Source organism: Bubalus kerabau, chromosome 11, assembly GCF_029407905.1.
Source record: "Bubalus kerabau isolate K-KA32 ecotype Philippines breed swamp buffalo chromosome 11, PCC_UOA_SB_1v2, whole genome shotgun sequence".
NCBI lineage: Eukaryota > Metazoa > Chordata > Mammalia > Artiodactyla > Bovidae > Bubalus > Bubalus kerabau.
In genome coordinates, this window is record NC_073634.1 from 81,458,811 (window position 1) to 81,472,363 (window position 13,553).

At 36.6% G+C, this 13,553-nt stretch overlaps 1 protein-coding gene across 10 annotated transcripts in view; it reads left to right on the forward strand.

Annotated features, from left to right (window-relative positions):
• The window catches only part of PUM2 (pumilio RNA binding family member 2), a 121,436-nt gene that overhangs the window by 77,467 nt on the left and 30,416 nt on the right, over positions 1-13,553 (forward strand). For 8 of the 10 annotated variants that reach the window (XM_055540861.1, XM_055540856.1, XM_055540862.1 and 5 more), the window contains 3 exons: positions 7,323-7,466; positions 7,583-7,873; positions 11,871-12,107. In XM_055540861.1, the coding sequence (XP_055396836.1) occupies positions 7,323-7,466; positions 7,583-7,873; positions 11,871-12,107 (672 nt within the window). The remainder of the gene's footprint in view (positions 1-7,322; positions 7,467-7,582; positions 7,874-11,870; positions 12,108-13,553) is intronic. The other 2 variants (XM_055540863.1, XM_055540864.1) reach the window with 1 other exon arrangement.

Below are 13,553 nucleotides of genomic sequence, written 5' to 3' on the forward strand. Positions count from 1 at the left end.
GGAGAAATTTCTCTTTCAGAATTTTCCACAGTTTATTGTGATCCACACAGTCAAAGGCTTTGGCGTAGTCAGTAAAGCAGAAGTAGATGTTTTTCTGGAACTCTCTTGCTTTATAGATGATCCAACAGATGTTGGCAATTTGATCTCTGGTTCTTCTGCCTTTTCTAAATCCAGCTTGAATGTCTGGAAGTTCGTGGTTCACATACTGTTGAAGCATGGCTTGGAGAATGTTGAGCATTACTTTGCTAGTGTGTGCAATGAGCACAGTTGTGCAGTAGTTTGAACAGGCAAAATGATAGGGTACTGAAAGAGGAACTCCCCAGGTCAGTAGGTGCCCAATATGCTACAGGAGATCAGTGGAGAGATAACTCCAGAAAGAATGAAGGGATGGAGCCAAAGCAAAAACAGTGCCCAGTTCTGGATGTGGCTGGTGATAGAAGCAAGGTCTGATGCTGTAAAGAGCAATATTGCATAGGAACCTGGAATGTCAGGTCCATGAATCAAGGCAAATTGGAAGTGGTCAAAAAGGAGATGGCAAGAGTGAATGTCGACATTCTAGGAATCAGCGAACTGAAATGGACTGGAATGGGTGAATTTAACTCAAGATAACCATTATATCTACTACTGTGGGCAGGAATCCCTTAGAAGAAATGGAATAGCCATCATGGTCAACAAAAGAGTCCTAAATGCAGTACTTGGATGCAATCTCAAAAATGACAGAATGATCTTTGTTCGTTTCCAAGGCAAACCATTCAGTATTACAGTAATCCAAGTCTATGCCCCAACCAAGAACGCTGAAGAAGCTAAAGTTGAACGGTTCTATGAAGACCTACAAGACCTTTTAGAACTAACACCCAAAAAAGATGTCCTTTTCATTATAGGGGACTGGAATGCAAAAGTAAGAAGTCAAGAAACACCTGGAGTAACAGGCAAATTTGGCCTTGGAAAAAGCAGGGCAAAGGCTAATAGAGTTTGCCAAGAGAACGCACTGGTCATAGCAAACACCCTCTTCCAACAACACAAGAGAAGACTCGACACATGGACATCACCAGATGGTCAACACCAAAATCACATTGATTATATTCTTTGCAGCCAAAGATGGAGAAGCTCTATACAGTCAGCAAAAACAAGACCAGGAGCTGACTGTGGCTCAGATCATGAACTCCTTATTGCCAAATTCAGACTTAAATTGAAGAAAGTGGGGAAAACCACTAGACCATTCAGGTATGACCTAAATCAAATGCCCTATGATTATACAATGGAAGTGAGAAATAGATTTACAGGACTACATCTGATAGATAGAGTGCCTGATGAACTATGGACGGGGGTTCGTGACATTGTACAGGAGACAGGGATCAAGACCATCCCCATGGAAAAGAAATGCAAAAAAGCAAAATGGCTGTCTGAGGAGGCCTTACAAATAGCTGTGAAAAGAAGAGAAGCGAAAAGCCAAGGAGAAAAGGAAAGACATAAGCATCTGAATGCAGAGTTCCAAAGAATAGCAAGGAGAGATAAGAAAGCCTTCCTCAGCAATCAATGCAAAGAAATAGAGGAAAACAACAGAATGGGAAAGACTAGAGATCTCTTCAAGAAAATCAGAGATACCAAGAGAACATTTCATGCAAAGATGGGCTCGATACAGGACAGAAATGGTATGGACCTAACAGCAGCAGAAGATATTAAGAAGAGGTGGCAAGAATACACAGAAGAACTGTACAAAAAAGATCTTCACGACCCAGATAATCACGATGGTGTGATCACTCACCTAGAGCCAGACATCCTGGAATGTGAAGTCAAGTGGGCTTTAGAAAACATTACTATGAACAAAGCTAGTGGAGGTGATGGCATTCCAGTGGAGCTCTTCCAAAACCTGAAAGATGATGCTGTGAAAGTGCTGCACTCAATATGCCAGCAAATTTGGAAAACTCAGCAGTGACCACAGGACTGGAAAAGGTCAGTTTTCATTCCAATCCTAAAGGAAGGCAATTCCAAAGAATGCTCAGACTACCACACAATTGCACTCATCTCACCCGCTAGTGAAGTAATGCTCAAAATTCTCCAAGCCAGGCTTCAGCAATACATGAACTGTGAACTTCCAGATGTTCAAGCTGATTTTAGAAAATGCAGAGGAACCAGAGATCAAATTGTCAACATCTCCTGGATCATGGAAAAAGCAAGAGAGTTCCAGAAAAACATCTATTTCTGCTTAATTGACTATGCCAAAGCCTTTGACTGTGTGGATCACAATAAACTGTGGAAAATTCTGAAAGAGATGGGAATACCAGACCACCTGATCTGCCTCTTGAGAAACTTATATGCAGGTCAGGAAGCAACAGTTAGAACTGGACATGGAACAACAGACTGGTTCCAAATAGGAAAAGGAATTTGTCAAGGCTGTATATTGTCACCCTGCTTATTTAACTTATATGCATCATGAGAAACGCTGGGCTGGAAGAAGCACAAGCTGGAATCAAGATTGCCAGGAGAAATATCAATAACCTCAGATATGCAGATGACACCACCCTTATGGCAGAAAGTGAAGAAGAACTAAAGAGCCTCTTGATGAAAGTGAAAGAGGAGAGTGAAAAAGTTGGCTTGAAGCTCAACATTCAGAAAACGAAGATCATGGCATCTGGTCCCATCACTTCATGGCAAGTAGATGGGGAAACAGTGGAAACAGTGTCAGACTTTATATTTTGGGGCTCCAAAATCACTGCAGATGATGACTGCAGCCATGAAATTAAAAGACGCTTACTCCTTGGAAGGAAAGTTATGACCAACCTAGATAGCATATTGAAAAGCAGAAACATTACTTTGCCAACAAAGGTCCATCTAGTCAAGGCTATGGTTTTTCCAGTGGTCATGTATGGATATGAGAGTTGGACAGTGAAGGAAGCTGAGTGCCGAAGAATTGATGCTTTTGAACTGTGGTGTTGGAGAAGACTCTTGAGAGTCCCTTGGACTACAAGGAGATCCAACCAGTCCATTCTGAAGGAGATCAGCCCTGGGATTTCTTTGGAAGGAATGATGCTAAAGCTGAAACTCCAGTACTTCGGCCACCTCATGCGAAGAGCTGACTCACTGGAAAAGACTCTGATGCTGGGAGGGATTGGGGGCAGAAGGAGAAGGGGACGACAGAGGATGAGATGGCTGGATGGCATCACTGACTTGATGGACGTGAGTCTGGGTGAACTCCAGGAGTTGGTGATGGACAGGGAGGCCTGGTGTGCTGCGATTCATAAGTTGCAAAGAGTCGGACACGACTGAGTGACTGGACTGAACTGAACTGAACTTGAACATTCTTCCTCATTGCCCTTCTTTGGGACTGGAATAAAAACTGACATTTTCCAGTCCTGTGGCCACTTCTGAGATTTCCAAATTTACTGGCATATTGAGTGCAGCACTTTCACAGCATCATCTTTTTAGGATTTGAAATAGCTCGACTGGAATTGCATCACCTCCACTAGCTTTGTTCAAGGAGACCTAAATACCTTTGGGCAACTCAGTGCTTTAAACATGTCACTTCTTCCCATATTAACCTATAGTTTCAATGCATTTCCAATCGGAGCCCAGTGGGTTCTTACTGTGGGCTTTTTTGACAGCTGATACTAAAATTTAATGAAAATGCAGAGTCAAGATTAGCCACAATACTCTTATTAAAGGACAAAAATGAGTAAAAGGACTTGGTCTATTCTGACTTATGCTCTAGGGTAAAATTTTACTCTAAAGCTGCAGTTGAATTACTCCACGGAGAGACATAGAGACCCCAAAAATGAGATCCCAAAAGGAATGGACACCTACCTAATTAGTAGCAAAAAAAAAAAAAACACAGCAAAAAACGATAAAGGGGAAGAACTTGTTTTATAAATAAGGTGAAAGAAAGAAAATTGATTCTTTGAGCAACAAATTGTTCAAATTGGGATCTGTGACTTACCCTGTGTTCATTAATCATTTACGTTTTAGATTTTAGACCTGAGTGGGAAGGTGGAATTTTAAAGGTTATTAGAAGATAATATAGGGAAATTTTGTTATGAAAATAAAAGAAATAATAAATTTGAACCCATTACTTCAAAAGTCACCAGAAAGAGAATGACAGGTCAGGCTAGAAATGGAAGAGGAAACTGTGGAACACTTGAATACAGCATACATAAGGAATTATAAATCAATAAGAGAGCTTCCCTGGTGTCTCAGTGGTAAAGAATCTGCCTGCCAGTGTAAGAGACACTAGTTCAATCCCTGATCCGGGAAGATCCCATATGCCACGGAGCGCCTAAACTCCGTGCACCACAGATGTTGAGCCTGTGTTGTAGAAACTGGGAGGCGCAGCCATTGAGCCCTTGAGCTGAAACTCCTGAAGACCCATGCCATAGAGCTCATGCTCCTCAACAGAAGCCACTGCAAAGAAAAAGCCTCACGCCACTAGAGAAAAGCCCTTGCAGCAGCAAAGACCCAGCACAGCCAAAAATAAAATTATTTTACAGAATAAATAAATTAAAAATAAATCAATAACAAAATACAGCCAGTAGGAAAATGGGTGAGAGAGACTTTGAGGAGTTGTTTTCCCAAGAGGAAATGCAGAGGTACAATTAGCATATGAAAGGACACCCAGCCTCCTTCTGAGATAAGAAAGTCAAAACTGCAACCGAATGCTTCTGCCTATCTTTCGGATTGGCCAGTTTTTATAAGGAGGGTTCAGGATGGGGAACACATGTATACCTGTAGCGGATTCATTTTGATATTTGGCAAAACTAATACAGTTATGTAAAGTTTAAAAATAAAATAAAAAAATAAATAAAAGTCTGATAGTTCATCAAGTATTTTTAAAGTCATGGAGCAATGGGAACTCTTAATACCAAGGTGGTTAAGTGTGTAAATTTGCACAACCACTTTGAAGGCAGTTTGGCATTATTACCAAAGTTTGAAAATACACATACCCTTTAACTCAGGGTGTCAGCTGCTATACATCTTAGGTTAGAGAAATATGTACACATAATACACCAGCATACACATATGAAAATGTTTATGGCAGTACTGTTGGCAGTGTCCCAAACTGGGAACAGTGTAAATGTAGAATGGATAAATTTATCATGGTGTTTGTTTAGTGAGGTGCTACACAGTAGTGAAAATGGAAACAAAGTCTACGTATAACAACATGGATGAATTGTATGTAAAATTTTTTAAATAATTCAAACCAAATGATTGTTTAGAGAGAGACCATTTATGGAAAGTAGGATGTTGTGTAACTCTGAAGATCCCCTGGAGAAATGGAGAAGGAAATAGCAACCCACTCCAGTATTCTTGCCTGGGAAATCCCATGGACAGAGGAGCCTGGCAGGCTACAAGTCCATGGGGTCACAAAGAGTCGGACATGACTTAGCGATTAAACAACAAAGGGAAAGAGAAGATTGTGGTAGAGCAGGGACTTACAAGAGGTGGGTGCCAGGCAGTTTTCTATTTCTATTCTTGACTTGCATGGAGGTTATACTTTTTTGTGTTGTAATCATTATAATGTACTTTTGATTTTTGCACTTATGTTTTATTTCACAATGATAAATGTTTTAAACACTTAAGAAGTATCATGCTCTGCTAAACAAGAACATTTTCTGGTAAAGAAAAAATTTATTCTCAGCCCCTTTTCTGTAGCTCCCCTCTGGTCCTTTTTACAGCAAAATTCAAAAGCATTTCTGTACTTGTTACAGTTCTTCCATTCTTTACTAAACTCACCACACTGACTAGCATCCTTACCAGAATGACTTCCATATTGTTAAATTCATTAGTCTGGTTCTCAACTCTTAATGCCTTTTAGCAGCATTTTGCATTGTTAATCGCTCAGTCTTCATTCAAATTCTTTTTTCTTTGGCCTCCAGGAGACCCCTGTGTTCTCATTTGGTTTATTTCTTCCTGGCTGTTTCCTCTCAGTCTCTTCCTTGGTTCCTCCTCTCTCCAGCCTTTTAATGTGAAGTACCCTACCCTTTTATTTTCTTGGTGGTTGGATCATTTTTAGCAGCTAATACCATGCTTATATTGACCACTCCCTTATTTGTAAATCCAACCTGAACCTCTCTATTAAACTCCAGACTTGCATATTCTATATGACAGTTACAGTTGGATATCTGATAATCTTCTCAAATTACAATGTTCATTCTATGAGGAGAGGTCTTTGAAAATTATTACCAATTAGTTCTCCTGAGAGGAGAGGTCATTCCCTCCTAGATTTTGCCCTGTGCAGCCCTTCATTTGGCTGGTCCTCCTAATTCATATCCATTGTAATAAAGCTGTAATTGTGAATCAGAGTTACTGCATTTTATTAAAACAGCATTTACATGTGAAAGTTTTGGTCCTAGTTTAGAAGGTGGTGTTTAAATTTAAAAATATCCGAGGTTGCTAGTACATTTTTGCAAGTGGTCCTCACACTTTTGAGCCTGAGTCTTTGTTACTATATAAGACAGCCTTTCTCAACCTGAGTCCTGGGAGAGAATAAACCTGTTGCCTTAAAGTATCCACTGTATGTATGTATGTATATCTATATATTGAGAGAGGTAGATATATAGAGAGATAGTTAACTTCTCTCCCATGCATCTTGAGTGGTATTTGTTATTTTGGATCATCTTTGAGAAAATTGGCAAAAAAGTCACTTTTCTGTTCTGTGGTTCAGATGAGGAACTGAGAAAGTCTGTGAAGAGAGAAACTACTCTTCCTATAGTTCTGAACAGTGCAAATTGTCACCTCCCTTGTGGTCAAGGCTATAATACAACGAATGCCTATGTTATTTTTATTCAGACTCTAGCTTTTGAGAACCTTTACAAATTGACTGTTAAACTTTATGATTTTAAGTTACCTGTTTATATCATGATTTTATCTTTAAAGAATTGCTTGCAAATGAAAATCTAAGGGAATGCTATCAATGAGGCACTTGGTTTAGAAATTTACTAAAATTGCCTACTGTTTTCCCTCACTTCCCTTAGTCTTTATCCATTCTCCTCTCAAGAGAACTAATTGGTGGTAATAATTTTCAAGCATCAGCCCTTGATTACTTACAGTTTCAAAAGCAAAGACTATGTCTCATCATTCTGTGGTCCATAAGCAAAAGGCATCGCTGTCAAAATTTAGGGAAAACATTTATTTAGGCTTTGTTAGATTTTCTTTTACTTAGTAATACTTTCTCAGATGTGTTTGTTTTTTATATAGTAACTAATGGTTTTATATTCACAATAAAAATAGCTGTGTTTGCTGGTTGATAAAAACAACTGTGGGAGAAAGTAAATAACATGCTTTCTATATTAATGTTTTCATTGGTAAACATTTATTTTGCTATTATCTAGGCTATCAAGTACTAGCTCCAACTGCCTATTATGATCAGACTGGTGCCTTAGTGGTTGGCCCTGGAGCAAGAACTGGCCTTGGAGCTCCAGTTCGATTAATGGCTCCAACACCTGTTTTAATTAGTTCAGCAGCAGCACAAGCTGGTAAGTGTAACTGACATTTTCTGGGGTAATAATTTTCTGGTGGTGTTTGAGATATTTTAAAAATAGAAAATGGTTTTCTGGGTAGTTTTAAGAAGTGTCTGAAATTTATTTTATAGCAGCGGCGGCAGCAGCTGGAGGAACTGCAAATAGTCTCACAGGCAGCACAAATGGTCTGTTCCGGCCAATTGGCACTCAGCCACCACCGCAGCAGCAGCAGCAGCAGCAGCCAAGCACTAATCTGCAGTCTAATTCATTTTATGGGAGCACTTCTCTGACTAATAGCTCCCAGAGCAGTTCTTTATTTTCTCACGGACCTGGCCAACCTGGAAGTACATCTCTTGGCTTTGGAAGCAGTAGCTCTTTGGGTGCTGCTATAGGCTCAGCCCTCAGTGGATTTGGTTCATCAGGTAAGTTTCTTTTTAAGATGAGTGTACTCTAAGTGGACATGAGGTACATGTATTTGTTTTTAATATTAATATGAACAATAGCTAGTAGTGTAGAAAGGACAGGTTTATTGGTTTAGTTTTGTAGACAGAAAGAAACCTCTTGCAGTGTTTATGAATGTTTAACCCATTTCAAGCAGCCCATTCTTTACTCAAATATAATATATTTTCCCCTGGCCTTAAGAATTATACTACTGTAATTTTTGTTTCAGTAAGATTTGTTTGGGCTAATATATATTATGCTTGTTACTAGCTCTTCCCTTTTCCCTATAATATTAATGTTTGAGGCAATAAAAACTTTGCCATCTTAAGTTTCTGATATTTTAAAATAATAATTATCTGTGTGTTCATCAGATGATTTATTCTGATTAAATGTTAATGAATATTTATGGTCCCTATTTGGTATAATATATAAAAATAAAATATAATGAAATGTTCTAAACAGAAGCCCCTATGATAAGGATGCCTGTCTTTATTTTAGGTTATGCAACTTAGCCTTTATCACTAAAAATACATTTAAAAAGACTCCCCTACCTCGTATCCTAGTTTTATGCATAATACTTAAGAAATCCAAATTTTAAATAGCTTCACAAAATAAATAATGTACCCATAGAAGCTGATTTTGTAACTGAGAAAGAGCTGAAATCAGAAGAGGCCCACCTTGACACCCTGTTGACACAAGTATTATTAGTCTCTGGTGTTTCCAGAGTGTTCAGGAAACATTAAGGGAAAAACAGCTTACTCTCATTCTCTTGGTATAATTGACAGCCTTTTCTTTATAAGGGACATTTATTCACACCTCAAGAAATGTTTTATTTCTCTGGTGTCCTTGAGTCTTAAAATCTGCTTCTTGTCTGTTTTCCTACCACATGAAATTATATTCTTTTCTGGTGTGAAAAAATGGCCAAACTAACACATGCCAGTCATTACTAACTATTTTTGCCAGTTTTCTAAGAAAGTATCTTCTTAACTCTTTGAAGGTTTTTAATAGGGATGGTCCAGAACACCTATTAACTTTTAGGTGCATAGTTCTTTTTTGATATAATGAGATACAAAAAGGAAATATCGTATTTACCTAATAAAAAAATTGCCTAAAGAATGGGCATGGGAACTTCTCAGGAAAAATCTAGTGAACATAGAGACTATTCAGTCTTTTAATTTTCCTATTTGATCTGTTTCATTACTTTTGGAGCTTACTATTTTAATATGTAGCCCAGGCACTCTCATAGACTCATTTTTTGTTTCTAACAGTTGACAAGCAGTTGCCCCAGATAATCCTAGATTGCTGAAGCAAATCAAAAGAACAGATAATTAAAAAAAACTTTTGTGGAAATAACTAGTTTCTGTAGACTTGTAGGCCGTAAATAATACAGGAAAAATAGAGAAAAGATAAATATCCTGTTCCCTTTGTAATAATAAAATGTCACTGATAGTCTGGTATACTCCCAAATTCCCCTGTTTCTTTATTTGTTAAAACCCTTCCTGCTGTATTCAGGAGCTGATTAGTCATCAACATTTTGTTCTCTATAGTTGTCCCCTGCAGATGCCTCTGCCAAAAAATTATCATCTTCATTCTCCCTTCTTCATGAGCATTGCTTTACTCCATTCTGATTTCCAGCTTGGGGTACCTCTGTTTTACCTTGCTTCAGAGGACATTAACAATTGCTATCCCTAAATACCAGTAAAAAACCTACCATCTCCCTCCTCTTGGACATTTTGTGAGTGTTCATTCAAGTGCTGCACTTACATACCCTTCGAAATCTACCCATTACCGTTTCACATTATGGCAATTGCATCCCTATATGAAATCTGAAATATGCTTATATGCCCATGTACATATACAGTACCATGTACACAGTCACTCTCTTACCCATATGGTGAAATTATTAATACTTTAACAGTGTTAAATACCCTGGTTTATAACTCAGATTGCCAGGAAGTTTAGCCATTGTAATACAGAGATTAAATCACCATTTCTATGACCTGTTATTTAAAATTTTCTTTTACAGTTGAAAGTTCGTGATTTAACATTTTATCCACAATTGATATTTGATTAGTGACTCCATTGTTGTTGTCTAGCCTCTTAAATATTTTAGATATATTTTGTTTTCTATTTTATAGTCATACTGTTGCAGATAGTTTAGGCAGATAGTAAAATTTAAGAAGCCAGCTTGTTTACATTTAAAATAAAGCTATTTCTGAATTACTTTTAAATGTTTTGCTTGGCTTTTCCTTTTTAGAAGAAAATGATATTGCATGTGTCAAAACTATGGTTTCTTTGATGATTTGCCAGGGGAATGATAGTGCTGCTGCTCTCATTTAGAGGGCTTTTGTCTTTTTCCTTGTCAGTTAAATGTTTTCTGAAATAAATAGAAATTACAAATGTAGCCATGTTTTAGAAAAATCACTTTGACAGTGTCCTTTTAAATTAGCATAGTTAATATAGCATACATTGACAATTTTGCCAAAACCATTGTTACAGTAGTATTTATTTGTTGTATTAAAAATGCATATAGTTACTTAGTATTTCCCTATAATATATCTTAAAAAGTGAGAATTTCATTAAAACCTGATCAGTCCTTCAGAAACCACATTCACTGGTTTAAAAGGTTGAATACTGTTTATTTAATATTTTGCTTAATACAGTAGTATAAGCCTGGTATTTTTCCTTTATAGGATTTTTATTTTGGTAAAACCAGTGTAATTAAGTTTTCTGTCTGTATTAATAAGCTTACCTTGGTCTACCATCATGTGCTCTGCTTAATTTTTCTCTTTATACCCTTATGACCTGTTTATAATTGACCTCTTAAAATTTTCTTCATAAGAATTAACCATATTGGTCCGAATATAGAGCTTGTCCTTTAAAAACTTTATAGGTTAACAAATGTTATATATTATCTTGAATATAAAAGGATTTAGTTTAAAAGGCTTAGAGACAGTTAAAAAAAAAAGCGTACTTGAAAATACAGGCTATAAGTGAGACTTGAGAATTGAGAGTTTTGGACAACCCTTTTAAAAACACTTTGTAAATAATTTGATTATCCAAATATATGTTGATTAATAGCCAGATCTCGGGTTGCATAGCTACATGGTAATGTGAACCTACCATTCTTTTATGATTTTATAAAATATAAAGGGAAAAAAAGGACTAGAAAGTTAATGATTGAATTGGGGATTAAGTGAAAAACAAAAAATTGTTATGTAGTACAGTAAGGGATGTAATATCTTTACCTGAGTAAGCAGTTTACAAGGCCAGACTATCATCTTAAGAATGGAAGATCTTGAGGGGTAAGTGAATACATGTCTTTGGTTGAAAACAGAGAGCTAGCAGTTGAAGTTTGGTTTTTCCATATGTATTTTGTAATTTAGCTGTTGAAGAATCAGGAGAATGTGTAGTGTGAAAAGTACTGAGGAATAAGCTGCCACTGTATTTCACAGCTGACTAATATTCGGGCCAATATGGACTTAAAGGACTGTGGTTTGAACACAAGCTGGAACCCAAATCAAATGTGAATGGCAAGGGAAATGTATTAATATTCTGTTTATTAATATTCTTTTCTTGGCATTGGATTGAAGTCTAAGAACTTGGTTCCAAAGGTTAGGATACTACCAAAATATAACCTTATTGGAATTTAATCTCTAGCATAGCAGACAACTTAAAATTTCAGGGTTTATAAATCATACCAGGGTATTAAAGCACAGAAATCATATGTGTCAGTGGTAAATATGTGTGAAATAATGAACATATGACTGCTCTTAAATATTGGTCATTTTCCTGGGGTGCATTTATACCCTTTTATGATTAATAAGTTAGTATATATAGTTATCACAGTAATTATCTTCTCTGTTATGTTTCTAAAAATAATTATTGTGATCACTGTTATTTCCCAGCAAGAGTTGGGGATAGGTTTTATTCAGTTAACACTGTATGTAATTAGGGTTTTTTTTATTTCTTCTTCAGTTGGCAGTTCTGCAAGTAGTAGTGCCACAAGGAGAGAGTCTCTATCTACTAGCTCTGACTTGTACAAAAGATCTAGTAGCAGCCTAGCACCCATAGGGCAACCATTTTACAATAGTCTGGGATTTTCCTCCTCTCCAAGTCCAATAGGCATGCCTCTGCCAAGCCAAACTCCAGGACATTCACTTACGCCACCGCCATCACTTTCATCACATGGATCCTCATCCAGTTTGCATTTAGGTAAAAAAAAAAACCAAAACCCTTTTTATTCGTATGTACATGTAAGTGTGTTTGTGTGTATGTTTTATGATATGTGTAAAATATTTAATGTTGGATAAAACATGCCAAATTGCTTTTGCTTTTAGATATTATCCTTTTGAAAAAGTTCTACTTTTGTGAAAATTCAAAGTGAGGGTCTGATGTACAGTAAGGTAAAGACCCCTATTGTATTTTTTATTCCTTTTATGAAATACAGTGGTGTGTTTTTTCTCGTCTGTGCTTTTGATTTGTGTGTGTTTTAGTTCATCTGAAAAGTCAGTTATTTATATGTGATAGTGAAATAAATTTCACCATCAAAAGTTTGTGCACACCAAAAGCAAAATGTTAGTCACATAGTTATTAAACTTTAAATAATTTAGTTTAGTATGATGGTCTTTGCTTTGGCCTTTTACAAAAGGGTTATATCAGGGTATATGAATTGAGTATGTTTGTGAGTTAGAGAATCTTACTATGTATGGGTTTGGTCCATGTACTTCTGTTACTTTTGAATATGTTGTTTAAGAAAAAATGTTCTAGGCTTTTTGTACCCTTGTAGTTGGGACATTTAGAACTTTGGTTTATATCTGTATATTAAAATTGTCCCCAACCCAGGATTATTTGAATTGGTGGTTACCTTTTTCCTACTCCAAGAAGTATTTAACCATGTAGTTAACAGGATATTTTGAGGGGTCTTTGGATATCAGAGGCTGTGTACGAATCTCTGTCTCTTCAAAGTATTTTATTAAAATTAGGTTTTGGATATTTCTGATTCTAGTCATTTCAATTTAAAATTGAGGAGTTCTATTGCTGATTTTTATATATGCTTGGAAAGATATTAATCAGCTTGTGAGTTAAAAAGTAATGCTTGCTTTTATAAGCAAATATAAGTTAGTGATTATGTTTGAGCCCCTCACCCAGTCATAAGGCTATAGCTGTTTTTTCCAAAAGCTCAGTAATGTAGTTAAGTGTCCATGTAACAAAGGAATTTTTAACAGTGATCATCATTTAGGTTTATGTTATTACAAAGTGGGCTAGATTTCTTTTTTAAAAAGACTGGTCCTCCACCCCAGTTCTGAGCCTTTGCTCTTTTGGGGATATTAACTATATGCAGCCAATTAATTTATTTGAGTGGGGTCCTCAGACCTGCTTTGTAGCACTGTTTGTGTAAACTTAACCAGTTTTTAGTCTACCGCCTTCCTTTATTTATCTTTTCTCAGTCATAGTAACTATTCAGTTCTTGATTTTTATTATTTCTGTTCAGACCCACTCCTACTTCTCCCATTTAAAACATGCCTTTGAGACTTCGAAATTGACACCAAAATTTGGAGCAAAACATACCTAAGAATAGACATTTCATAATAGTTTTGTGTTTTATTCGTTAAGATTATATTTGTCATGTCCTGTCATTTTTTTCATAGGTAAGTTTCA